Genomic DNA, 27,567 nt, shown 5'->3' with positions numbered 1-27,567 from the left:
TAAGATGCCACAGACAGTCACTATTTATTGGGCTGGTGGGGGGCTGTTTGGGTCTCTGTGTACTTGTAATGCCAGGGCCTATTTTGAAGGACAGACCAGGCCTGGCTGGGTATGTATACAAATTATATACTGATAAGAGGGTGAGAGCCCCATAGATACAGTCATTTTTCCCCAGTGATTTCTGTTGGAGTCAGATATGAGCCTAAAGTGCACACATGTGTAGTGATTAGCAAATCTGTACTGTTTTGCTTTGGCGAAAAATTCCCGAAACTGTGAAAAAATGCACAAAACGGTGAAAAATTGGCGAAACACGTGAAATGACGAGTGGCTAAAAAAACGCGCTTTTTTGACGCACACATTTTTTCAGCATCGAATTTGTGTGCTCATTTACCAAAAAATATCTGCCAATGGCAAAATGCAGAAATTCACGGACAATTGTCAGTCTTTGACTTACTATTCACACTTAGTTGCCAGAAAGAGAGAAATCTGCTGGGTAGAATAAAGTTCTTTATTCCCCCTATGAACAGGCTTGTAGCTTTGTGTGGCCCTTGCACCCTTTGAAAGATTACAGGTGCCTGGCAATGAGCAATAATGCAAGGGTTAATAATACTGGCATTTATGCTGCTCAGGTTGCTACACTCAATACACCAGTTCTCGGTAGGCTGTTTAAATTGAGATAGAAAGCATTGATGGATCAGAGACTTGAAGCCTACAGCCATGCAGCTGTTCTGCTATTTCCAGTCCCAACACGGAGGCTGATAGTTGTAGTTGCCCAACAGCTGGAGGGCTGCAAGTAAGAGCTCCCGTTGCTGCGGAATAATAATTCAGTATATAAAGTTAAAGGTTCCGGACAGTGCCCTTTGTGCTAATGGCTATGGGATGCCCCTAGGAAGCGGCTGCATTTGGCAGAGGGGCAGGTCGGTGCCTATGGGCAGAGCAGAGGGCAGGAGAGTCGCGGCTGCTTATCGCACAGACGCAGCTACAATCGCCCGACCCGCTGTGGCAGCAGCAGCGCAGAGACTGAGTGCCCGCACCGGGAGGTGGATAAGGTAAGAGGGTGGAGGGATGCACAGAGCCCTCCTTCCCCAGCTGATCTCAGGCAGGGGGGTGTGCCGGGCAGTACTGGCAGCCTGTGTGTGCCGCTCCGGCCGGGACAGTCGCACATGCAGCAGCCCGGGGTGGGCACGATGTGGCCCCAATGTATAACAGCATGGCACCCAGACTGAGCCCCCGCAGGGCACGGAAATACCTCTTCGTCTGCACCCTGTGCCTGTCCTGCACCCTGCTCTGCTACAACCTCATCCTCCGCAGCCATTCCAGCATGCACAGCCGGGACCAGTCCAGCATGAACAGCCGGGACCAGTCCAGCATGCAGCAAGGCTATGAGCAGCTCAGCTGCCCCCTGCCCCATTTAATAGGGAGCAAGAAACTGCTGCAGAAAATCCCTCCGTGCCCCCACTCTGCCACCACTGCCCCTCCAAGCAGCGCCCCTCTTACCCACACAGTATCGGACATACAGGGCAAGAACCAAACGGAACCGACCCAAGTAACAAGGGCCCCATCCAAACCCACAGAGCAGCCAACGTCTCCCCCCTGGAACTGCACTGCTACCCCCAGATACGGACAGAAGAGGCTCCCCCAGGCTATTATTGTGGGGGTGAAAAAGGGGGGAACAAGGGCTGTGCTGGAATTTATCAGGGTGCACCCCCAAGTGCGGGCCATGGGAACTGAACCACATTTTTTCGATAGAAACTACGAAAGGGGTCTGGACTGGTACAGGTAAGTGAGCTTTCAAGGGCAACTTACCTCTCACCCACTTGAGCCCCAGTTATTCCAGGGCACCCCATTTGCTAATGTGAGTTGTTAGACAGCCCCACTAGCTGCATTTTATGGGGGTCCACTATTAGCATCACTACCTTCTATGTACTTGCTTCTCCAATATCCAGAGCCTGTATATATATATTTATCTATCTATATCTACCTATCTACATATGTATGTATAACTGCAGCACCTATAGGACTTTATAAAAGGTAAAACTAAAACTGAAAGAGATTTAAATCCCCAAATCGAATAAACTAAACAAACCTTATTTTATGTTACATGTTTGCACTATATATATATATATATATTAACCATGCTGTTACTGGGAACTGCCTCCTCCCTTACCTTTGCAGGTTACTAATATAGTGTAGCAGCACCCTATCTCTCTGTCTCATTTCACATCAATTCCTAAATCATGTGCAATTATATACTGGGGTGCTTGGTGCAAGGGGAAGTCAAGTACTGGTTGGCACTAATGGGTTAACTATCCATCCCCCTGTTGATTATTGCTGTGGTTCTGGTTATGCGTGGGTATTATGAGCTGAATAAAGCCAGTTCTTGGCACCTTTCCCTCAGCTCCACTTTAGCAGCCGGAGGCAGGTGCAGGAGTCAGGGAGTTGCTAACCCGACACATCTCTAAAAGAAAAAAAACGAGGAAAGAAAATCCCATTTGAAACGCTAATTGCTGAGCCTAATGGGACCCGGTTCCCTGGAAGCACTGCAACGGTGGCAGAACTGGTGCCAGCGCGGTGACTTTGATAGATGCGCTCCCAGCATTAGGAAGGCACCCAAGAATGGATCCTGAGTTACATAACCCAATCCAGCTCCTGTGCCTCTGGTCTCTCCTGTGTGTGTAACGGGGCACCTGGGTGCTGTGCAGGGGGGTAACAGCCTAAAGGCCCCCAATTACAGTAGAAGGGAGAGGAAAGTTGGGAGATTCAGGGCTCATTGAGCAAGGAAAGGGTATGCCAACCTTCTCCCATCAGCAGATCTGTGTCCGAGCCCACGGGTTTATCCATATGGCAACTATAACTTGATAAATACATAAGCGCAGAGCAACATATACATTATACTGGCAGAATTGCCTTACTATACACACTATTCCAAAGTTACTGCTGCTCTACTGACACATTCTTGCCTTCCTATATACATATCCTACAATTAACCCATGAACCCCTGGTCCTATCGTGCATTACCCTACACATTATACACAACCCATTTTCCTAACACCATCCCATACTCAGATTCATCAAACATGGGAACTGCCTGCATTCCTCTATGCCATACAACACACCACATGCATGTCTATGGGGGAAAAGAGCCAAGGGCCGCTGAGTTTAATGATACATATTATCTCTATTGAACTAACCAATAGCAACCAATCAGCAATTTGTTTCCATCAGTCTAGTGCAGTTAATGTACTAATGTAAGGAACTGACCAGTTGCTATGGGTTACTGCACCAATGCACCATGTTAGAGAATGTAAACTGTTTTATTTCTCGTTTATAGTATTAATAGGTACAATATCATTTATTGCTGCTGTGGCCCCTTGAGAAGAGAACTCAGGAGACAAGGGTTTTAGCTGTTGTTAAACTACAGCTCCCAGCATCCCCAACAGCCAAAGGCTTGAGTTGCAGTCCAACACCTGGAACAGGGACTGAGCTATCACTCACCTTGCTAGTAAGGGTAGCTCATTATTCTCAATAATCTGAAATTAATCATTAAAATAGAATTTTACTTCTTAAGCTTAAGTATAATGTAGGCCATGATATTGTAAGACAGTTTGCAGTTGGTCTTTATTTTTATCACTTGGCTCTTTTGGTTGCTGGGGACGAAGGGCAAATAATTAGAATGGATAAAAGAATAGAAATTGAGGAATTGAATAATAGTTGATGTATATAAGAACTCTCCCTTTAATCTGAAACAAATCAGCTGAATTCTAGATATAAACTGGAAGGTCATTAGCATTACCTTGTGGCACTGCTGTCCTGGGTTCGATCTGATCCAGTACACTCTCGCTATGGAGTCTCTATGGAGTCTCAGGGTTGTCATGGGTCGTCCTGGGGTAATAAAAATTAGGATTCCAGCCTCCAAAAGACACTAAAAAGGAATAAAATACAGGTATGGGATCCCTTATCCGGAAACCCATTATCCAGAAAGCTCCGAACTACGGAAAGCCCGTCTCCCATAGACTCCATTTTAAACAGATAATTCAGAATTTTAAAACTGATTTCCTTTTTCCCTGTAGAAATAAAACAGTACCTTGTAATTGATCCCAACTAAGATAGAAATAATCCTTATTGGAGGCAAAACAATCCTATTGGGTTTAATTAATGTTTTATTGATTTTTTAGTAGACTTAAGGTATGGAGATCCAAATTACGGAAAGACCCCTTATCCAGAATACACTTGATCCTGAGCATTCTGGATAACGGGTCCTATACCTGTACATAGACACTGTCCTATCTGCCTCCTTCCCTTCGCTCACCCAATTACCCCTCTTACACCGGCACTGGGGTCAGAGGGCAATTGTGCTCTCTGCACTAAACGAGCCAGATTTCCTAATAAAAACCCTGTTACCAAGGGAAGCTATTTGCCATCCCTGCTAAAGTGCCAACTGAGTCCAGGTTCTCTCCTGTTACTACATTTAAAATACAAGTATGGGTTTTAGATGAGATCCCTTATCCAGAATTCCCCAGGTCCCAGGCATTCCAGATAACAGATCCCATACAGAAGCCGGTGTGAAGCGGCACAATGTAATTACCCTTTAACATAACCAGTGACCTTTACCACAATGGTTTACAACATAGAATCTCACATTGTTGAAGCTTTATCATTAGTCCTCCAGATCAGCCTAGAATTCCTGTCTGTTCAGTAATAAGTGGGTTTTTTGTCTCCTCTCCTTAGTGCCTGCCAAGTGTGCCCCAGTTCTGCCTCATAGGAAGCTCTTTGCATCAGGCGGCCTCGTCTAAATGTGACATATCACAAGTGGGCATCTGCCAGCAGTCTTAAATAGTTATATTAAGAGAACACTCAATATAGATACGGATATATTTATCATTCCTTCTATATAAATCTCATATTGTCATATGGTTTGCTAATCAGCATCAATGGCATTAGGCAGCATTCTGCTGTGTTTTCCCTCAATTCAAGGCAGAAAAGACTATTTAGAAAAATTATGGTAAATCCAAGTTCTCCAGTTCTCCTAGGGCAAAGTATCCTCCTGGATCATCAAACCTGTAGCATTACATCTGTTGTTGAACTACATCACTCTGTCACAGCCATTTAGTTCAACAAGAGCACGTGGGCAGCCTTAATATAAATCTGAGGGTTTCACTTTTGCCTTCCCTTTAGCATTCAGTGGTGGCTTTGTGGGGGCCCATAAAGAGCAAGGAGCCTGCTATGATCACCCCTATAATCTTTATACCAAGAGTAGGACTCCTGACTGAGTGTGCAATGCTGTATTAATCACACTTCTGGCTTCCTTATTCTAGATTGTAGTCGTTCCTCATTCTAGATTGTAGTTGTGTCTATGTAAGAATCCTGTGTTCTGGATTTAATATTTGGGCCTAAGCAGGGCTGTATTTTGTTCCAGTGCCGTCCTACATGCCTTAAGTTCTAGAGTTAATATCCATGTACTCTAGTAAGGGCCTTAAGCTCTAGAGTTAATATACATATCTGAGTTGTACAACGGAAAAACACCTAAGTTCTAGATTTAATATCCATGTCTGAGTTGTATTCTTGTAAAGGTCTTAAATTCTAGAGTTAATTGTACTCTTGTAAGGGTCTTAAGTTCTAGAGTAAATACCTGTGTCTGAGGTGTATCCAAAAGTTCTAGTTGTTAATATCCATTAATATCCATGTCTGAGTTGTACTCTTGTAAGGAACCAAAGTTCTAGATTTTATATGTGCATCTGAGTTGTACTCTTGTAACGGTCTTACATTCTAGAGTTAATACCTGCGTCTGAGTTGTACTCTTATAATTAACCAAAGTTCTAGTTGTTAATATCCATTAATATCCATGTCTGAGTTGTACTCTTGTAAAGAACCAAAGTTCTAAAGTTTATATGTGTGTCTGAGTTGTACTCTTGTAAGGGTCTTAAGTTCTAGAGTTAATATCCATGTGTGAGTTGTTCTCTTGTAAGGACGTAATATCCGTGCCTGGGTTAAATATGAATCCTACATTGCAGATGTATTATGCTTACGTGAGCCATATATATTCTAGTAAAAACCCAACAATGTAGAATGAATGTTTGTGCCCGAGTTGTAGTTTTACGAGAGTGCAAAGTTCTAGATGCAATATATGTATGCCTGAGTCACTCCAGTAATTGTTATCGAATTCCCCGCATGAATGTTTGGGAGGGTGCACGGTGCATGTCCTGTGGTGCTCCCAGCAATCAATATGTGAGATAGGCAGAGATAATTTAGAGAAGTGAAATGACTCTGAGTGGGGATGGAGACGGCAGCCCCAAGCCCACAAACACCACTAGGCACTGCAGGCAGGAGCGTTGCTTTATGGCAGGCATGGCACAGCTAGGGCCCCCAGCTACTATCAGCTATAACTCAAAGCATCCTAAACCAGTGGGGGCTTCTCTTCAGGAGAGATGGAGGGCAGTTATCACAAACCTGATTTGATGGTTTACAGATTATTATTATTTTGCTGCAGTGGGACCCACAGTATATACACCATCACAGGGTTAAAATACCTAAACAGCTGAACTTTCTAATATCCATGCACACTGAATGGGACTCAGTCCCACCGACCTAATGGTGCTTCCCCACAGAAAGTGCTCTGACAGCCTGCCACATTTTCTGCCAGCTTAGCACACATTAAGTGCAAAGGGGGTTTAATTACCTTCCAAGCACATCGCTTGCCTGCAGCAGGCACTGAGGGATGCACTGTTGCCCTGCATCTGGCACAGACAAGCTGTTTCTTATAGCATCTCCTAATGCTTTAGAAAAAGTTCTTCATTGTGTTGCACAGATATAAACATTTTTTACATTTTTAGGATATTATTTTTTTTTAATACATTACTTTAAAAAGTTTATTTTCAACTGGAAAAGGGGTACACTGCACCTGTCTCTTGCACTTTGCACACCGCCTGTTGATATCACAGAAATGTTTCAGAGCACAGAGGCCTGTGGCTGCTCACATGAATACAGCACTGCCTGGGTTTAACAGCACTGTATTCATGCAGGGGGTTACCACATAGGAATCCCCCCTTTCGCCTGGTAATTGCTTGTCATTTACAAGGGAGCAGTAGAAGCCACTATGGCAGGCAGTAAGGACAGGGTTGGCCCTCTTGCACCCCTTAGTGTCCTTGCACTTCTTCCCATAGACTTGTAGATGACCCATTTGTGTAAGGGGTTTTGATTCACTTTACTATAACCCCCTGCATTGCATTTTTTTAAGAATGCTAAGATTTGTTAATATCTGTTTGGATATTTAATTCATTAAATGTACTGAAATTGTTTTGACTGCTGCCCTTGATATATCTTAGAGCTGTCCAGCTGGAAGTCTATAGGTAAGATGTGGTCACCAAGAGACTTTAATGGCCCCCTCCTTTGGGAGGGGTCTCTGTTATACGCCCAAAATGTTGTGGCAGTATTATTATAATACTATTATGGAAACCCAGCTGATTCATTGTTCTTCAAGTTCAACTTCAACTCCAATGGATTATCTTCAACCCTACAATAGTGAATAACATGGCAGGTATTATCCCTTTAACTTTTTTGTGAAACATCAGGCTGCTCCTATAAATATATCTATATCTTGCACCTAGAATAACTACATTTAGGATCTATCCTGCCATTAACTAGCCCTCAGTCATAACATCCCTCTTCCCCGGTTTCTACAAAGATCGTACCCTGGGACTCTCTCCCTTCGCTGGGGGATTCCCTATTCCAGGTTTCTGGTATCATCCACTCTCCCCCATATTGGAAGCTCAAGAAAACTAGCATGGTTAACCCCTTCCTTATATACCTTTAGGGCAGGGATCCCCAATCTTTTTTACTCATGAGTCACACTCAGATGTAAAAAGTGTTAGTGAGCCATACAAGCATGGAAAAAGTTCTTTGGAGATGCTAAATAAGGTCTGTGATTGGCTATTTGATAGCCCCATGTGGACTCCTAGCCTCCTTGAAGTAAAACTGTTTCTCTGTGCTTCCAAAAATTGCCTCCAAGCCATAAATTAAAAAATGGCACCTACTTTGAGGCCACTGGGAGCAACATCAAAGGGAGAGATGAGCAACATGTAGTTCACAAGTCACTTGTGGGGGATCACTGTCCTTGTAACACTGGGTATTCCACCCTTGCCTACAACTAGATGGAGTTACACCACCTCTTTTCACTTCTGCTGACACAAATCTTACTATTCAAAACTGTAGAGCAAGTTTGGGGACTGGCAACAATAGTGGAAAGCTATTCCCTACATTATTCTGAGTCTAGTTAATACACCTACGCATCGTTGTACACTTTATATATCATGGCTGTCTGAAACACCATTGATAAAGATGACAGCTTTTTCTTATACAAATCCCTTAGGAATAATTTTTTCAGTGGAAAGTTGAAGTTAAGAAAAAAGGGAAAATTGTGATGTATGACATTATCATTTCAGTATATTGCATCTCTTAAAGATTCTGCTTATAAGCATGGAACATGGAAATAGGTTGGGTGGCACTGATGCTGGGTTTGAGCAATAAAACACAAAATACGGTGTTTAGAGATGTATGACCTAATACTTTGGCTTGGAGACATATCTTGGTCAAAGGAATCCTAATTTTCCTATTAATATTTGCACAGAAAGCCCTTTAGGCTAAAGCTCACCCACTGGGATTTGAAGCAAAGTCATGGCAGTTGCTGATCAGACCAGTTTCATACTCATTTGATATCAGCTATATAGTAGGTTTTTTCTGCCCATCATATGGTAAAGACAGGGAAATGAATCTACAAGAAAAACATATAGAGTGAGGAGCCCTTCTCCTTATTTATAGACAAGGCAGAAGAAAAAAAACCCAGTTTTTCATCCTAAAATCTTTATTTTCAACACTCTATGACAGTGATCCCCAACCAGTGGTTTGTGAGCAGCATGTTTGTGCGAGCTTGAAGGCAAGCTTTAGATGCATAAAAACCATGAGTACTGCCAACCAGGGCCTCCGATAGGCTACCAGTTCACATAGGATTGGCTACAAATAGCCAATAACAGCCTATATTTGACACTCCCAGGTTCTTTTTAAATGCCTGTGTTGCTCTCCAACTTTTTTTTACATTTGAATATGGCAAAAGGTTGGGGACCCCCTGCTCCGTGGCCTAAAGCTCACCCTTGTTGATAATAAACTTGGCTGTAGCAAGTATTGCCAGTCAGCAGCTGGGGCATACATTTGTTGGAGGAGGGGTTAATCTTCCACTTTACAGAGCACTGGTAAGGCTCATCTAGAATATTCCATGCAATTTTGTTTCTATGGTTCTAACAGTATATTATTGAAATACAGAGGGTCCAAAGAAGGGCAACTAAGCTGGTAAAGAGCATGGAACATTTCAGTTATGAAGAAAGACTGGCCAAGTTGGAGTTCTTTATGCCAGAGAAGAGAAGCTAAAGGGGCGATATGATAACTATGTTTAAATATATAAGGAGATCATATAATAATCTTTCTAAAGCTTTATTTACCAGTAGGTCCTTTCATTAGACACAAGGGCACCCATTACGATCGGAAGAAAGTAGGTTCCATCTAAACATACATAAAGGATTTTTTACAGTGAGAGCTGTGAAGTTATGGAATTCTCTCCCTGAAACAATCATACTGGCTGATACATTAGATAGCTTCAAGAAATGGTTGATTGGCTTTTTAGCAAGTGAGAAAATACAGAGTTAATGAAAATGGCTTTTAGTATAGTTGATCCAGGGACTGGTCCGTTTGCCATCTTGGAGCCAGGAAGGAATTTTCCCCCTCAGAGGCAATTTGGAGAGGCTTCAGATGGTGTTTTTTTCCTTCCTCTGGATCAAATAGCAGTTAGGAAGGTTTCATCGAGACATAAAAGGTTGAGCTTGATGGACATGTGTCTTTTTTCAATCTAAGTTACCCACTGGGGTTTAAAGCACACCCAGGCCTTAGCGTATAGGGAGTAAAACGGAGTTTCATTTGCAATATTTCTTTTCCTTTGCATGCTAATGAATAAAGGGACTTCTGGCTGGAAAATCTAGATTTTTGAAATATTTCTTCTGTTCTGTGGACATCGTTGCCTGTAGTCCTATTGGGGATTAGAAAATCACATTTAGAAGTCACTATGACAGAAACCAGAAGCATCTTATGAAAATCACCCAAAAAATGTATGAATGGTAGATAACTGCCTTTTCTCTTTCTGTTCTGCCTCTCTCTGATTGCCCTCTGTTTGCTTGTGTCAATAAGATAATATATAATACATGTTATATATTATATAATATTATCTTTATATATATTTCTAGGTGAATTTACTCTTCTAGGGCCACATTACATAATGACTTGCATTTGTTTGTCTGCCACAAAACACAAGTGATTTTTTTATGGATTCCAATGAGGCATTCTACATGGCTCATTTGCTACATGACAGTAGGTATAGGTCTTTGGAACTTCCAGTGCAATGGAAATGTAGTAGATATTATTGTAAGTGCCTCAATAAGATACTGACGTAAAGAATCTTCATACAGTACATTACATGCAGGCTTGGAATTGTAGGAAGGACCCTGAGAGATCTCAGAGATGTCTATTAACCAACTATTAACCAAGCATTAGGGCAATAACGCTCCAATCCTAGATTTTATAAAACCCAGTTCTCAGAAGTCTGAAATAAGATCTCAAAAATGCACGGATTATCACTCAGGCATTATTATTATTATTAACATTTATTTATAAAGCGCCAACATATTCCGCAGTATCACTCTAATGACATGGTTGACATCTCTGGGAACATAGCCAATGAATGCTGCCTGGAACTGTGATGTCATCTGACCAATTAGGTTCATTTCGTCAAATGAGATTGAAGTTTGAGGCAGTGGTTCCCAAACTGTGAAGCAAAAGCCTGGAAGATGGGGCTCAGACTATAGGTAAGTATGGTGGAAGATCAGAGCAGAAAGTCAATTTGCTCTCTTTAAATCCCAGTTTAAAGGGTGCGATATGGGGTGAAAACTTATCTAATGTTTACGATATTCTTAGATGACTGATATATCAATGATTTCCTATATCTTTAACCTTGTTATGAGATAAGGAGGGCCAAGACCAAAGGTTGAGCCTACAAGGGGGGCCTCAACTAAAAAAGTCAAGGCTAAGGCGTTAAATATTTTTATTATTACTCATATTTTTTTTAATATAGATAGGATATGGCTGGGGGTGGGTTTGCTTGGTTGTCGCAATAAAGGTGACCTAGGGCACCATCAAAGGTAAATCTGGCCCTGATACCATGCACATAATTAGACAAACGGAGGCTGTTGGGAAAGAAATCCCTGTCCCCCAAATGCACACAGCAATTTATTCAGCTGCATAGACATCACCTCCTTTCACATTTCATACGCAGCTATATTTAAAATGCCGAGACTATAGTGGGTAAGAGCCATAATAGGAAAGCTGAAGAAATGGATCCACCTGGATTGTAATTAATAGACTGTCCTCTAAAAGAGATCAATAATTGTGATCAGACACATAATGAGAAAATCTATGGAGAGTTGTGATTAGATTCTAGTGGTGTCTTGTGCTTCTCGAACGCTCACGTTGGCTCTTTGATTTATTTCATCTTTTGAGTGGCGAGGTGCGCCGAATACCTCCAAGCTCTTTGTGACATGTCAGCTGGGAGCTTTGTCAGGCTGACCTAATAGGGCTTCAAATGCATCAGCCGAAGCATGGACGTCGGAAAGCCACGCACAGCAACTTAATATGGCCCACTAAGGCTCCAAATGAGTCAGTGAGAGCAGGAAAGAGATGCTCAGCATTTCAATATGAGATAAGCTTCTAAAGGCCAACTTAACTATTTAACTACATATCTATGTCTGAGTTTGCTGGAGCACTGATGACCAAGGGCCATGTCTAGAATTGGATGGTGAAGTTCCAAAGACAGGACCACATCAAAAGCTATGAATTAGGGATGATCCAAATATTGGGTTTGGAGTCCTAAGGAAAATTTGTTGTGTACCAAATAACTAGAATTCGGCCAAAGCCCAATCCAAACCCTGGATTCAGTTCACTTCCTATGATAAATGCATGTAGGGGTATTGTAATGCAATGCAGAGCGGTGCAATGTGCCACAAACACCAAATGTTTTGGTCCTTGTAGAAATATCAAACAGCGATTCCTAGCAGTAGAGAAAACCACATATCCACAGCTCTGAGTGCACCAAGCAGCATAGGGAAAGCAATGCATAGCCCTGTAACAAACACCTAACACTGCACATTGTTCAGCCAGCGCATGGTTATTTGATAGCGACACACTGTTCCTTTGATATCAATAGCACTGTAATTATTAGGCATCTTGTGGTTTCTCTAGAGGTATCTTCTGGGAATCCAAATAAGGGTAGCTGCCCAGCACCTTATGTATGGTGACCCAGCAGATCAGTGGCTGTAATTATTGTCATTATCCATTATTTATATTAAGGCAACCTATTCCTGCAGTGCTCTTACAGGAATTATACATTACATCAGTGACTGGCCCAGGGGAGCTTACAATCTAAGGTCCCTATTACAGTCACACACAGTAGAGTCAGTTTTATCAGCAACCAATGCAGAATGGGAGAACATAGAAACTCCTTCCAGATAGTTACTGGCTGGAACCTAGGACCCCAGTGCTGCAGTAGATAAGACAGGTAAAATAATCAGGTTAAGATGGACACAATAATAGATTATATTATTACTGCCCAATCCTAGGGTTACCACCCAGCTGGTATTTGACCTGCCTGGGCAGCAAATCGTCAGCTAGGGCCAATGGCGGTATTATTACCGCCACTGCTTCCCTGACCATCTCCATAGTGATGACCCCCTTTTTTTCATCAGGTAGTGAAGACCTGACTATTTCCCCACCCTAAACCCTCTACCTACCTATTCCCCATTTTCCTGCCCCATTACATCACCAACCTGCCCACATGTTACGTTACTGCCCAACCCCTAACAGCACAGAAAGGTGGCAACCCTGCATATTCCTTCCATAGCAATTTTGTTCCATGCTTAAATGTTGCTGGACTGTACATCCCAGCATCTAATCGAGTTGTAATGAATGATAAGTGCTTTAGTCCTGCAACCATAGAGCTGGATTCTCAAGCCTACTTTGCACAATTAACTTTGTTCCAAGTCCTCCAGGGCCACCGACCCATCAGTGCAAGAAAATCATCCACTGCTCTGTTTACTCTTGACTTGCCAAAGACATTAAACAATATTTTCTAACTCTAAGCACTCTTCCTTTAGAAGTTTGATTACTGGGTAATATTGGCAAGCCAAAATATTCCATGTTAATCTCACTATGAACCAGATACAATTCAATGAGAAAAAACTAAGCACCATAGAAGTTTATGGGAAAATCAGTAACTTACTTGTTTTGCTCTTTATATTAAATCTGTCCCTTTGGAAGAACAACTCATCTCATTGTTTATTCTGTGAAAACTCTATAGAAGTCCATAGAACAGTATGGAATTGAATTAGGAGATATATGTATCTCAGGAAATTGAATCTGGTCCAGGCCTGGACTGGCAATCTGTGGATTCTGGCAAATACCAGAGGGGCTACTGTAAGATGCCATAGACAGTCACTATTTATTGGGCTGGTGGGGGGCTGTTTGGGCCTCTGTGTACCTAAAAATTCAGAGCCCATTTTAAATCCAAGTCCAATACAGAGATGGTTGCCAGTGACAGAGATGCTTGTACATCATGTACAGAGGTGGCAACCTAGATTGGAATTATCCGGGTCCATATCCGGCTGCATTTTGACTCCGACAACCTCGCCCAGAACTGCCCACAGATCATCCTTGTTCTTTCCAGGTCCTGCACCCCAACTGTTCTCCCTGCTCCACTGCTTCTGAGGATTTGGGGTAACGATTCTATACTATGCATTGTGCTGCTGTAACTGCATTGTACATCCCCCACTGTGCCGAGAAATCTCTGCCATTTCGGAAGCAGCGGGACAATTCCCTGCAGATTTAAATGACAGAGCTCCGCATTCAGTATTGGGCTAATCCTAGGCAGAGCTGTCCTGGACTGAACGCCTCCACCCCCCATACACAAACTGGTGCGGGGGGACAAGCACGGGGGTCCACTTTCCCCAGCTAGTCCTGATAGTGCCAAAAAAATTGCACTGCAGGACCAGGGACCAGACACTCCTTCCCTCTCACCCAGGCTGGACTAGGGGCAGGCAGGGCAGAAGAGGTAAGTGCCCCCCAACAGTTGTGCCCAAGGCACATAACACTTCCGCCTACCCCTGGTTTCACTGCTGTCTAAGCTCCACTGTATATCTGCCAAACTACCCCAATCCTGCTGTTTTCTTCAAATATTCAGTCTTCATAAAACTAGATATTTTTTAAATGACTATGGTTTGGTTTTCTCTCTTGCTTAGCCCACAGCGTCCAGGTTCAGTTAGAATATTACTCACCAATATCAGGCACAAGCACAAGGATTCTGTTTCAGCCGTGGTGTCTCTTTAAAGTACTTAATGTCATTTCTCTCAAAGGCTTATTCATATGTACAGTCGCAACTCATTTAACTAGGAGAATGAAAGAAGTAAGAAAGCTTAACTGAAGCAGAGAAAACAAAATCATTAAACTATTAAGGTGTACAAAAATATGCAAGCTGAATATAACGCTAGAGCTAGACTATTAAAGATTCCCTAAATAATAGAATTATTGACCACTGGGGTAATTGTAGATAGAGCCAACTGTATCTAGACATTTGTTCTAGGTGGCTCACTATGTCCATGTTGCCTCATTTAAACAGATCATTATTAGACCCTCTTCCATTGAAATGAATGTTAGGATGTCGTAACTGTCAAAACAAAGTCTGTTTGGACTGGCAATTAATCCTTTAAAATTAAACCCTATGTAAAACTAGTATTTATCTGGCATGTAGAGACAGGTTATCTATACATGTGCACAGAACAATCTTAGACTTTTCTTTCAGTTATCCATAGGAGTAGAAGCTACCATATCACTTGCCTAGACAGAGGCATTTTCTAGGGACATAAGTGGGAAAAGCACAATCTATTTATGGATAATGTTCCCAATAGTGATGGGCGAAATGTTTCACCAGGCATGGATTCGTGGCGAACTTCTGCGTTTCGCCATTGGCGGATTCTTTCGCAAAACGGATGAAAAAATTCACAGAGCATCCAAAAATTGTCGCCCGCGTCAAAAAAATAGCCGCGCGACAAAAGAATAGCCGTGCGACAAAAGAATAGCCAGGCGACAAAAGAATAGCCGGGCGACAAAAGAATAGCCGGGCGACAAAAGAATAGCCGTGCGACAAAAGAATAACCGTGCGACAAAAGAATAGCCGGGCGACAAAAGAATAGCCGTGGGCGACAAAAGAATAGCCGGGCGACAAAAGAATAGCCGGGCGACAAAAGAATAGCCATGCAACAAAAGAATAGCCGTGGGCGACAAAAGAATAGCCGTGCGACAAAAGAATAACCGGGTGACAAAAGAATAGCCGTGGGCGACAAAAGAATAGCCGGGCGACAAAAGAATAGCCGTGGGCGACAAAAAAAATAGTCGTGGGCGACAATCTTTTGAAAGATTCGCAAATTTTTTGGTGAAGCGAAACGGGACAGATTCGCTCATCACTAGTTCCCAACTCTCTATTTAAAGGGGAACTTCCCTTGAAAAACAGTTTATTGTTCTCTGGCTGTTTTTATATTCTCTTCTTCTGACTCCAGAAACAATTCAGTGGAAGCCTGAAGCCCTGCAGGAGAAATGACTTCTGCTACACAGTTTCAAGGAGTCAGAACCATAGAATGAGCTGATTTCTATAGCAATTTTATTTATAACTTGAAACCCACTGAAATGTTTTTATGAATGTATAGTGGAAAGTTGTTTTGAATTCCATTTGCTTTCATTTGCAAACATTTTGAGGTGGAGTTTGCCTTTAAAGAAAACAAAGATAAGTATGGTGCGTGGTCCAAAGCCTTTACCTCTTCCGTATTAGTCACTGCCTTGTAAATGATTTTCCAGTGATATACTATGCACATTGAGCCCTCGAGCCTTGCATGGTAACCTCTAAAGCTACAAAGGAGCTTATTTCTAGAAGAGATATGAGAAATTCTAATGAAAGGCAAGGTCTTTACAAGTGCAGAATAAGGCTATACAGTCACTCGGGTGAGGAGCTTGCAACTGCAGCCTTTTTAGTGTTGAATCTGGAACCCATGGAACACTACTGATAATATAGGACAAGTTCACTATAGGTGATCACTTGAACGCAATTAATATAATTTGTCCTCTTAGCTGAAGCTGTAGAAAGGCAAATGTTTATTAGGTTCAACATTTCCCTCAAATACTTCCTCCTTAGCTTCCCAGCTGATCCAGAGGAATGTAAAAACAAAGGATAAAAAAATCATTCCTAAGAAATTCCCAGAGTGAATGCTTTAAAAATTGATCCTCCAGCTTCTTACTATAAGAAAACATCTTCACACCTGCATATGAAGCCTTCTTTCTTCTAATCTCAACTGGTGCCCTCATCTTTGGATAGGTCTTCTGGTCAAGTTGAAAAATAATGTATTATGTTACAATATACCCCATGTCTTCTTCTGAAGAAAATCCCAACATGGCTGGACTACCTTTCTTGTAGGCCAGTTAGGATGTCAAACTGGGTAGACATGGCTTGGAGAATGTTTATGAACTTGCCTGATAGGTTCATGAGAACATTTTGCAGCTGACATTCCTCCTTGCTTGGAGATGAAGGAACCAATATATAAGGTTTGTCATCCATGTATGGCTACATATACTTGCAAAGGACTTTCTCTTAGATAAGGGCAGAGTAGCATGTGGCCTTCAGGCATGTCTCATAGTGGTTGGTTGATGAAGATGGGATTCCTATAGTGTCATTCCTAGTCTAGTTCCTCCTGGATCTAATGGCAGACAGCAGGACCTTCAACTTGCCAATGGATGCCAGCTGCAGGTTGGTACATTCCTGACCAACATGATAGATATTGTCTGGTTCCTTAGTTGTTGACATAGTTTGTGCCAACTGCCGGCAATGCAATGAATATATAAAGTTCAGCGCCACACATAGAACTTAGTTAAAAAAGAAGATATTGGTATTACTGGTACCAAATCATTTTGTGCCGTGCAGAAGATGACCTTTGCATGCATATAAAAGAAACACCACTACCTAAATGAGTCCAGTTGCTAAGACCTCTGTACCTTTGGGTTCCACAGGAGCTAGTGTATCTTCTGCCTTCTTTGTTATGCCCAAGACGTGCGCCATCTTAGCAACCTGTCTGTGGTGGGAAGTGGAGCTGGCGTGCTGTTTTGCATGCAGAAGCCAGTAACCTTTGCTACACCTGTTCTTTCTCTGGTGCCGTGTCTGGGAGCAAAGAGATGCGTCTCGCAGCCTAGAACAAGCTGTTAGCTTACAGAAATCTCTGAGCTCATTCTGACAGCCCTCATATTGTTCCGAGCTGTGCCTGGCAGCCTAAATAGATCTGCAATCCAAGGATCAAAGGGCCTTGTTGAGTGCCAATTCATATATGCAGAGAAAGATGTAGGGTGTGCATAGTAATATGATCAAATGTTATTCAGAATCTGTGCAAAGAGCATTCAGAGGCTACAAGACTGCAGGAGAATGTATGAAGGTAAAGGGAAGATAATACCCTATTTATTCATTAAGTGCAGTTTATGTTACATCTGGTTTCCTCTTGGTAAATCAAGGCTGCCAGATCTATGAGTTTTGTTTTAAGGGGGTGGTTCACCTTTAAGTTAACTTTTAGTTTGTTGTAGAATGTCCTATTCCTAGAAGCTTTTCAATTGATCTTCATAATTAGTGATGGGCGAAATGTTTCGCCAGGCATGGTTTCGCAGCGAATTTCTGCGTTTCGCCATTGGCGGATTGTTTCGCGAAACGGATGAAAAAATTTGCCGCACGTCCAAAAATTGTCGCCCGGCGTCAAAAAAGAATAGTCGCGGGCGACAAAACAATAGGCGCACGACAAAATAATAGCCGTGGGCAACTAAAGAATAGCCGTGGGCGACAAAATAATAGCCACGGGCGACAAAATAATAGCTGTGCGACAAAATAATAGCCACGGGTGACTAAAGAATAGCCGTGGGTGACAAAATAATAGCCGTGGGTGACAAAAGAATAGTCGCGGGCGACAATTTTTTTTGCCGCACGACATTTTCGCCAATTCGCAAATTTTTCAGCGAAGCGAAACGGAACAGATTCGCTCATCACTATTCATAATTTATTTTTTTAGTTGTTGAATAATTTGCCTTCCTCTTCTACATCTTTTCAGCTTTCAAATGGGGGTCACTGACCCCAGCATCAAAAAAACTATTGATCTATGAAGCTACAATTTTATTGGTATGGTTACTTTTTAACCCTTATCTTTCTGTTCAGGCCCTCTCCTGTTCATCTTCCAGTCTCTCATTCAAATCACTGCCTGGTTGCTAAGGTAAACAAAACCCTAACAACCAAATAGCTGCTGAAATGCCAAACTGGAGAGCTGCTGAACAAAAAGGTAAATAACTGCAAAAACCACAAAAAATAAAAAATGAAAACCACTTGCAAACTGTCTCGCAATATCAATGTCTACATCATACTAAAAGTTAGTTTAAAGGGGAACAACCCCTTTGAGGGATTGTTGAACCCAAAACAGGATTCTTGGATGTTTTATGTGCTGCAATTCTGATTGATTGGTAGCTGCTCAGTCTTATTTGCTGGTGAATGTGTGTGAATTAGTGTTGGACAATAAATACAGGAGAAAGTTGGGAGTTATTGAGTTCCTGTTGTTGAGTTTGATGCTATTAACCCAAAATATTGTGGGCATAATAGAATCTGTGCATGCTAATGCAATTTGGTTTGTATGTATTTAGCCTTGTTTTTTGACACAGCGGTGCTATTAATTTTGACTTAACCAAGGATGTAGGCATTGCCCCCAAATGTAATTAAATACACTAAGTTTGCCTAGGTGCAGCAACCAAAATTATTTTTGCTTTTAAACACAGGACCTATAAAGGCAACCTGCTCATTGGTTGCTATAGTTTACTGTACCTAGGCAAACTTAGTGTGTTTTATTACATAACCCCATTTGTCATTTCCTTAATTAGAATTAATTACAGACAGGGCCTAGGTCAGGCATGACTTAGGGGAGAAGGGAGCTCCCTATTGGCCCAGGAGTGTAAGTTAGGTTCCCTGCTTTATAAAAGAAAGGAGCCCCATTAGACTTTACTCGCTAGAGAGGACAGATGGTGCCGGGGCTTGAGGTAAAGCAGGACTTAATAATTAAGAAGTGAGGAGTCACACAGTAAATTTGGGCAAAGGGACACCATGAGTGAGTGAGGGTTATAACTCCTGTAGTAACTTTCTGTGGCAGTAAGCACCAAGCTTTAGCTAGCTAGAACTAGAACTAGAAGCTCCAACAGCTAGAACTAGAACTACAGGTAGAAGCTCCAACAAGATGACCAGAAGGGTGTACCCTGGGCATCTCCAACCAGGTAGGGACTCAAATGTATAATCTTAGGGATAGAGAGATCTGCAAGTGGCTTCACTTTGTATTGTGAGGCTGAATATCAGTATTGCTTCTGGCTTTAACTTCTACATTGGCTGTTGGTGAAAGTCTGATGTGAGATTGAGTTCCAGCAACAAAGACAGATATCCCCCCCCCCCCCCCCCTCCAGTTTATGGTGTATTATCCCAGGAGTTGATCATATTGGTGATCTTTTTCTCATAACTAGATAAGAGTAGGGTTGCCACCATTTTTGTAATGTAATACTGGGCTTTGTGTGGGGGAGTAGGAGGTGATGTCACACAGGGTTGGGGAAATGTGTGGACTGGGCAGGGAAATGGGCAGACTGGGCAGGGAAATGGGCGGACTGGGCAGGGAAATGGGCGGACTGGGCAGGGAAATGGGCGGACTGGGCAGGGAAATGGGCGGACTGGGCAGGGAAATGGGCGGACTGGGCAGGGAAATGGGCGGACTGGGCAGGGAAATGGGCAGACTGGGCAGGGAAATGGGCGGACTGGGCAGGGAAATGGGCGGACTGGGCAGGGAAATGGGCGGACTGGGCAGGGAAATGGGCAGACTGGGCAGGGAAATGGGCGGACTGGGCAGGGAAATGGGCAGACTGGGCAGGGAAATGAGCAGACTGGGCAGGGAAATGGGCAGACTGGGCAGGGAAATGGGCGAACTGGGCAGGGAAATGGGCGTACTGGACAGGAAAATGGGCGAACTGGGCAGGGAAATGGGCGGACTGGGAAGGGAAATGGGCAGACTGGGCTGGGCAGGGAAATGGGCGGGCTGGGCAGGGAAATGGGCAGACTGGGCAGGGAAATGGGCGGACTGGGCAGGGAAATGGGCGAACTGGGCAGGGAAATGGGCAAACTGGGCAGGGAAATGGGTGGACTGGGCAGGGAATAGGCAGGGCCTAGGCAGGGTATAGGCAGGACTATCCTTATAAGGGGGAATCAGGTAGCAAAGGGAGTCAGGGAATGTGGAAATTTTATAGGGAATTACAAATTTACCAAAAATTGTCACTGTAGCCCCAGCCCTAGCTAGTGATTTATAGGCTGGGCCAGTCAAATACCGGCCGGATATGACTGTATAACTGGTTCTACCTGCTATTGGCCTGCTCTATCCCTACCTCCCTACCGCCTTCCTTCCTAGCCCTATTCAGTTACCCACTGTATATAACAATACAAACAATAGAAAATAGAAGGTAATTGACATAAAGTGGATAATAGAACCAAGAATAGATATAGGAATAGAATTATATATTCAACTCTTATATCCAGATGGAGGATAATCCCCCCACCCCAAAAAAGGGGGGGTCAGTGTGCCTTTAAACACTGAAATTGTAGTTCAGTTTGATTAAGGGCAAACAGCCTAAATGTTCAACCACGTAAGCGCCGGCTCTGCTTTCTGGCAGTTCCCCGCTCAGTGCGGCTGCACAATGCACAGATAAATCTTCCCCCGACAGGCTTTTGATTAGGAAATAATTGCAGCAGCTGTAGCTTATTATGAGATTTTTAATGAATGCAACTTTCTGTATCTAGTTTGGAATTTCACCTTAGACCAATTACTTCAAAACAAATTAACTGAACTTAAATGCCTGCATAAATGAGACAGGATCGGAATGTATGTGATGGGAAAGGCACCTACGTATAATGGCTACTGGAGGTTTTAATGGCGACTGAAATTGCTGCTTCGTATTTTCCATTTTCGAGAGGGAAAGTATAAGTAGTAAAAAGGTTTCACACTACATTTTACTGTTTATTATTTATTCTGCACAATGTCTGGCAGGTTTATGCCAATATTGCTCTGATTTGGGGAAATCTGGCTTTACTTGTTTGGCCATAGCCCTTGGCCACATCCCAGGTTCAGTGGCTGATGGGATTTTCTGCCTGGTCCAATCAGTATGTAACTAGCCCCTTATGAGATATAGTTCAAGTGGCAATAGTTTTGAGCCCATTCGCTTGCCTATTATTTTTAATGGTACAGGTATGGGACCTGTTATCCAGAATGCTCAGGACCTGGGGTTTTCCGGATAAGAGATCTTTCCGTAATTTGTATCTCCATAACATAAGTCTGCTAAAAATTATTTAAGAATTGAATAAACCCAATAGGATTGTTTTGCTGCCAATAAGGGGTAATTATATCTTAGCTGGGATCAAGTACAGGTACTGTTTTATTATTACAGAGAAAAGGGAATCATTTAACCATTAAATAAACCCAATAGGGCAGTTCTGCCCCCAATAAGGGGTAATTATATCTTAGTTGGGATCAAGTACAGGTATTGTTTTATTATTACAGAGAAAAGGGAATCATTTAACCATTAAATAAACCCAATAGGGCAGTTCTGCCCCCAATAAGGGGTAATTATATCTTAGTTGGGATCAAGTACAGGTATTGTTTTATTATTACAGAGAAAAGGGAATCATTTAACCATGAAATAAACCCAATAGGGCTGTTCTGCCCCCAATAAGGGGTAATTATATCTTAGTTGGGATCAAGTACAGGTACTGTTTTTTTTATTACAGAGAAAAGGGAATCATTTAACCATTAAATAAACCCAATAGGGCTGTTCTGCCCCCAATAAGGGGTAATTATATCTTAGTTGGGATCAAGTACAGGTACTGTTTTTTTTATTACAGAGAAAAGGGAATCATTTAACCATTAAATAAACCCAATAGGGCTGTTCTGCCCCCAATAAGGGGTAATTATATCTTAGTTGGGATCAAGTACAGGTACTGTTTTATTATTACAGAGAAAAGGGAATCATTTAACCATTAAATAAACCCAATAGGGCTGTTCTGCCCCCAATAAGGGGTAATTATATCTTAGTTGGGATCAAGTACAGGTATTGTTTTATTATTACAGAGAAAAGGGAATCATTTAACCATTAAATAAACCCAATAGGGCTGTTCTACCCCCAATAAGGATTCATTATATCTTAGTTGGGATCAAGTACAGTTATAGATGGGGGTTGGGGGGTCTGTAAGTTGGGGGTCTTTTACTGCTTTAAAAAAAATTTAAACTTTTTTCTGCCCCTGCCCATTTCTCATGATGTCACTTCTGGTTTTCAGCAACAGCACTTCCTGTGCTCCAAAGAACTGAATGTGACCTGACTTTCAATTTCAGAAATAAAATACATATTTCATACTTTTTGAAGAACAGGCCTGCACTCCTTGTCCAAAGCTTTTCACCGGGTGCAAATCAGACAGGGAATCTCAATACTCCCCCTCCATTACCACAGTCCAAAAAATATTCTGACGCACTCAGGATTTTTTGTATCAAAATTGTAAAAACATTTTCTGTATTATGTCAACGTTTCGACACCACAGAGGGGCGTCTTCCTCAGGACAAAAAAAAAGAAGACACCCCTCTGTGGGGTCGAAACATTGACATAATAAAGAAAATGTTTTTACAATTTTGATACAAAAATACAAAAAAAAGTGCTTAAGAATATTTTTTGGACTGTAATACATATTTCATAATTAACGCAATAGGCGAAAAGTATGTTTAACACTAGCCCTATTCATTGAGCCAATGTTGTAAAAGGGGGTATCCTGCATGCAAGAATCAGCAGATAGATATTGTACTGACAACTTGAAATGCAATGCCATCCCTTACCTATTAAATAATATTCATGGGCACATGAGAAAGCCACCTTATATGGATATGAATCAGCTAAATACATTTGTTATTATCTTTAGTTTTTCTCTATTTGTTGTGTTTCACAGAATATTATAGCTCTGGCTGCTGTCACTTACCAGCAGTTGTCACTACTGAATTGCATCCAGGGAGGGCATCTGCTGAGGTCAGCAACCCTAGCAACTAGTCAGCACGTCAGCACGTCTTCATAAGCTGGGAAGTGACAGCAGCCAGGGACGAATTGTTATGGAAAAAAATGAAGCATTTAGACAAGTTGTAAAAATATGTCTTTTACACTGAGGCCTGGCGCTAAATACAGTACTGTAATTTGGATGAAGATGAAATGCCATTGAGCTCATTATCACGTAAGCACCAAGAGGGCACGACTGCTGTTATAGGCAATAATAACCTGATGCAGCAATGGGCCTAAGCCCTTATTCCTATCATGTTCCTTAGGAAATAAGCCCCAAAACACCAATTTCTTCCTTAACAGAATGAGCCGGTATTAATTTTTGGAAACAGTCAATAGCTTCCAAAGGATACCTGTAGTCAAAACTAGGGTTACAAAGATACATTTCTATGGCCATGTTGAACCATCATACAACTGGCAAGGAAACCAAACAAAGCAATGTAATTGTTACAGGTATCGGACCCCTTATCCGGAAACCCGTTATCCAGAAAGCTCCGAATTACGGAATGCCCGACTCCCATAGACTCCATTTTAATCAAATAATTCAGAATTTTAAAACGGATTTCCTTTTTCTATGTAGAAATAAAACAGAACCTTGTAATTGATTCCAACTAACATATAAATAATCCTTATTGGATGCAAAACAATCCTATTGGGTTTAATTAATGTTTCATTGATTTTTTAGTAGCCTTAAGGTATGGAGATCCAAATTACGGAAAGACCCCTTATCCGGAATACCCTTGGTCCCGAGCATTCTGGATAATGGGTCCTATACCTGTATAATTGTTTAGAATTGTCTGTTGTTTTTTTACATGTATTTCTTAATTCAAGGGCTACAAATATACTAAATTGCATGGAAATAATATAATCTCTTACAATTAGTCTGACCTCTAAACCAGGGATGTATTTAGGGGTAGGCAGTAGTGATGAGCGGATCTGTCCCATTTCACGTTTTGCGAAAAACATTTATCGTACGAATTTTTTTTGTCGCTCACGTCTATTTTTTGTCACCCGCATCTAATTTTTTGTCACCCTCCTTTTTTTGATGCAACCGCGCACAATTTGACGGGGCCCCCGCCTTTTTGGACGCGCCACAATAGATTCCTGTGCAACGAATTTTTCCGCTGCAAATTTTCACGGAAGTTTCGCCGATGGTGAAATGCGGAAATTCACTGCAAATCCATGTCTGGCAAAAAAATTACGCTCATCACTAGTAGGCAGAAGAGTTATATTATTATTAACATTTATTTATAAAGTGCCAACAAATTCCACAGTGCTGTACAATAAGTAAGCCTCGGGTTCAATTGAGGGCAAGTACAATAGTAGGGGTAGTGATTGCAGGGTTATGGAAAGCATCAGGGGGAGCAAGTGGACCTGGTAGTAGCAGTGGAGAATAGAGGGTGAGACAATACTATGGACCCAGTTATGCCGAGAACCATATAATCGGGGCATCTGGTTGCATGTGGTTACTGTTAATATGTAGTCTTAACTAAAATTGACCAACACCTTCAACTGTAACCCTGGTCCAATGCCTTTGCTTTTGGGATTTTATTCCTGGTTCAGTAGATATGTGACAAGCACCTATCCGATATTGCTAATGGTGGCCACAGATTTTAGAATTCAGTGGGCAATAGGCTGATGCCTCACCTTTAGTAGAGACCAAGTTGAAAGCCCATTGTTTTTCTGGATATGATCATTCAAACACAACCCAAGCTTTAGAACATACCTAAGTGTAATAGTGGCATAAAATGTTATCTGCATTCTTCATTAATACTTTATTTATTGACTTCTCACCTAGAAACTTGATGCCTCGATCTCTGGACCAACAAATAACAGTGGAAAAAACTCCCAGCTACTTTGTGACTCGGGATGCCCCTAGGAGGATCGCACACATGTCCCCCCGAGTCAAGTTGATTGTGGTTGTCCGGAATCCAGTTACCCGTGCAATTTCAGACTACACCCAAACCTTGTCCAAAAAACCTGACATTCCTAGCTTCAATGAACTGGCCTTCCGCAACAGGACCAGTGGGGAGGTAGACACTGCCTGGAATGCCATTCGGATTGGACTCTATGCTTTGCACTTACAACCTTGGCTTAGCCATTTCCCCATATCCCAGATGCACTTTGTCAGTGGAGAGCGCCTCATCACCGACCCTGCTGGCGAAATGGCACGAGTCCAAGACTTCCTTGGCCTAAAACGTCTGGTCACTGACAAACACTTCTACTTCAACAGAACCAAGGGATTTCCCTGTCTCAAAAAGCCTGGAGGTGGCGGAGCACCTCGTTGCTTGGGCAAATCGAAAGGTCGAACTCACGTACAGATTAACCCAGAGGATATAGAACAACTGAGAGACTTTTACAGACCACACAATATAAAGTTCTATGAGACTGTTGGGCAGGACTTTCACTGGGAATAGGAAAAAATAGTGGAATGTATTTGATAGCACAAATTCTGGTTGGGAAGGAGTAAGAATGCTGATGGGCAAAAGGAACAGGGGAGAGCTAGAAAAGGGAATGCTGAGTGAGATTAAGAAGCTAGAAACAAAAGGGCATTTTTTCTAATGAATGGGTTCTCAGATGGAATGCCATATAGCTTGGCCAATGAGGAGTCCTTTAAAGCAGGAAAAGAAAATAGGAAATTGGGAATTAGATTGTATTCAGTCACGGTTGCTGACTGGACTGAGTGGAGATGATAAAATAGCTAAAACACTGAAAATACCACGTTTAGAGTTCTACCCATAAGAACAAATCATCTATTGGCCATGATGGTGGTATATGTCAACCTGTTCCTGAACTACAAACCCCAGAGGCTGTTGTGGGATACTGGCAGTTTAGTTTGGCAACAGATGCAGAGCAACAGGTTGCCAATACCTGGTCTAGTCTCCAGCTTAGCCAAAGCTATTTGGTTACTAATGGTTACACACCGGTGCAATGCTAGTAAAGGGCCTTACAAAGTCGTCATTCATGAATCATCTTATAAATGTTTTCTACAGCTCACCTATACAATACTGTAGGCAGTACACACAGTGTTACTTTACTATTCATTATTTATAAGGATAACACGTAGAGATCCAAGGCCAACATTTTAAAGGGGGCATAAACCTTCCATGGCAGTGATGCTCCATCCCTGTGTTGCCTAGCTACAGCTTCCAGCATTGTCCATCATATTATCAGGGGCTAAAGCAGCAATTGCTGCTCTATGAACTTTGCCTAAATGACTGTTACAGACTTCATATATTGTAACCTTGTAATGAGCAAAGAGGGAGCCATCAGCAGCTTCCAAGAGGAGCTTGAACGTGTAAGTTCTTCAACCACTTGGTTAAAACATGGTGGACGCTAGTCAAGCAGTCATAGAGGTGGATTCCTAAAGCAGCGATGCATAATATAAATGTTTCCAGAGTCAGTGGCCCAGATGATGCAAGAGGATCCTCCAATGAGAGTCTTGGCTGCTCTACTGATACTTGACTCTCTCCTCTCATACAATCATTCCCATAGGCATTAGGCAATAGTTTTTCTAGCACAGATCACCCAAACAGCATTATATCTGCCCTGCTACAATGTAATCTTAATATGTTACTTAAGAAATGACTGATAGTGCTAGTAAGGATGGTTCCAACTAAAGAACCCTCTTAAGGTGAAGACACACAGAGCTACTTAGTAGCAGTTACTTGTCATGGCTACAAAAATAGACAATGCTGATCATTTACTGATAATTGTCTCTATGTGTGTTTTAACAGAGGCAGTTCTCAGTATTGTCAATGGCAGGGTATTTTTGGGTGTTCAGTAGGCATGACAAGTAGCTGCTACTAAGTAGCTCCGTGTGTCTTCACCCTTATGCCTAATTAAGTTTAGGACTCTATAAATAAGTTTTAGGAAAGGTTTACGTCCGCTTTAATTTAGTGATCGGGTTAAGGAAGGGTTAATGGGAATCCGTTCCCACTGGTTTATACACACAGGTATTTTTCTGGCTCCTTGCCTTTGAAGGCCAACTGCCCAGACGGAATGAACTGAAGGGAATGGCGCTGTGAGCACACCATGGGAGCCCAGCCTGCACTTTCTGATTGCACTTTCATTAGCAGACAGCTGACACACACTGTATTACGGGGCGGCAGAGCCGGCACTAAGCAGCCCGTCAGGGGGCATCTTAATGCCCATCATGCAGCAACAGGTGAGCAGCAAGAATACAGCAATTTACTTCCAGAACAATGGCAACGGATTAGCAAAATAACATTTTCACAACATGGGAAGATC

The 27,567-nt window shown here is 42.2% G+C and overlaps 1 protein-coding gene across 1 annotated transcript; it reads left to right on the top strand.

Annotated features, from left to right (window-relative positions):
• The first annotated feature begins 827 nt into the window (after positions 1-827).
• hs3st2 (heparan sulfate-glucosamine 3-sulfotransferase 2) lies at positions 828-27,010 on the top strand. The gene is made up of 2 exons (XM_002931990.5): positions 828-1,779; positions 25,115-27,010. Exons 1-2 carry the CDS (start codon positions 1,199-1,201, stop codon positions 25,731-25,733), a joined length of 1,200 nt encoding a protein of 399 aa, XP_002932036.2. The 5' UTR covers positions 828-1,198; the 3' UTR covers positions 25,734-27,010.
• The last annotated feature ends 557 nt before the right edge of the window (positions 27,011-27,567 follow it).

This window comes from Xenopus tropicalis, chromosome 9 (genome assembly GCF_000004195.4).
Source record: "Xenopus tropicalis strain Nigerian chromosome 9, UCB_Xtro_10.0, whole genome shotgun sequence".
Lineage (NCBI taxonomy): Eukaryota > Metazoa > Chordata > Amphibia > Anura > Pipidae > Xenopus > Xenopus tropicalis.
This window is presented reverse-complemented; position numbering and strand designations above follow the sequence as displayed.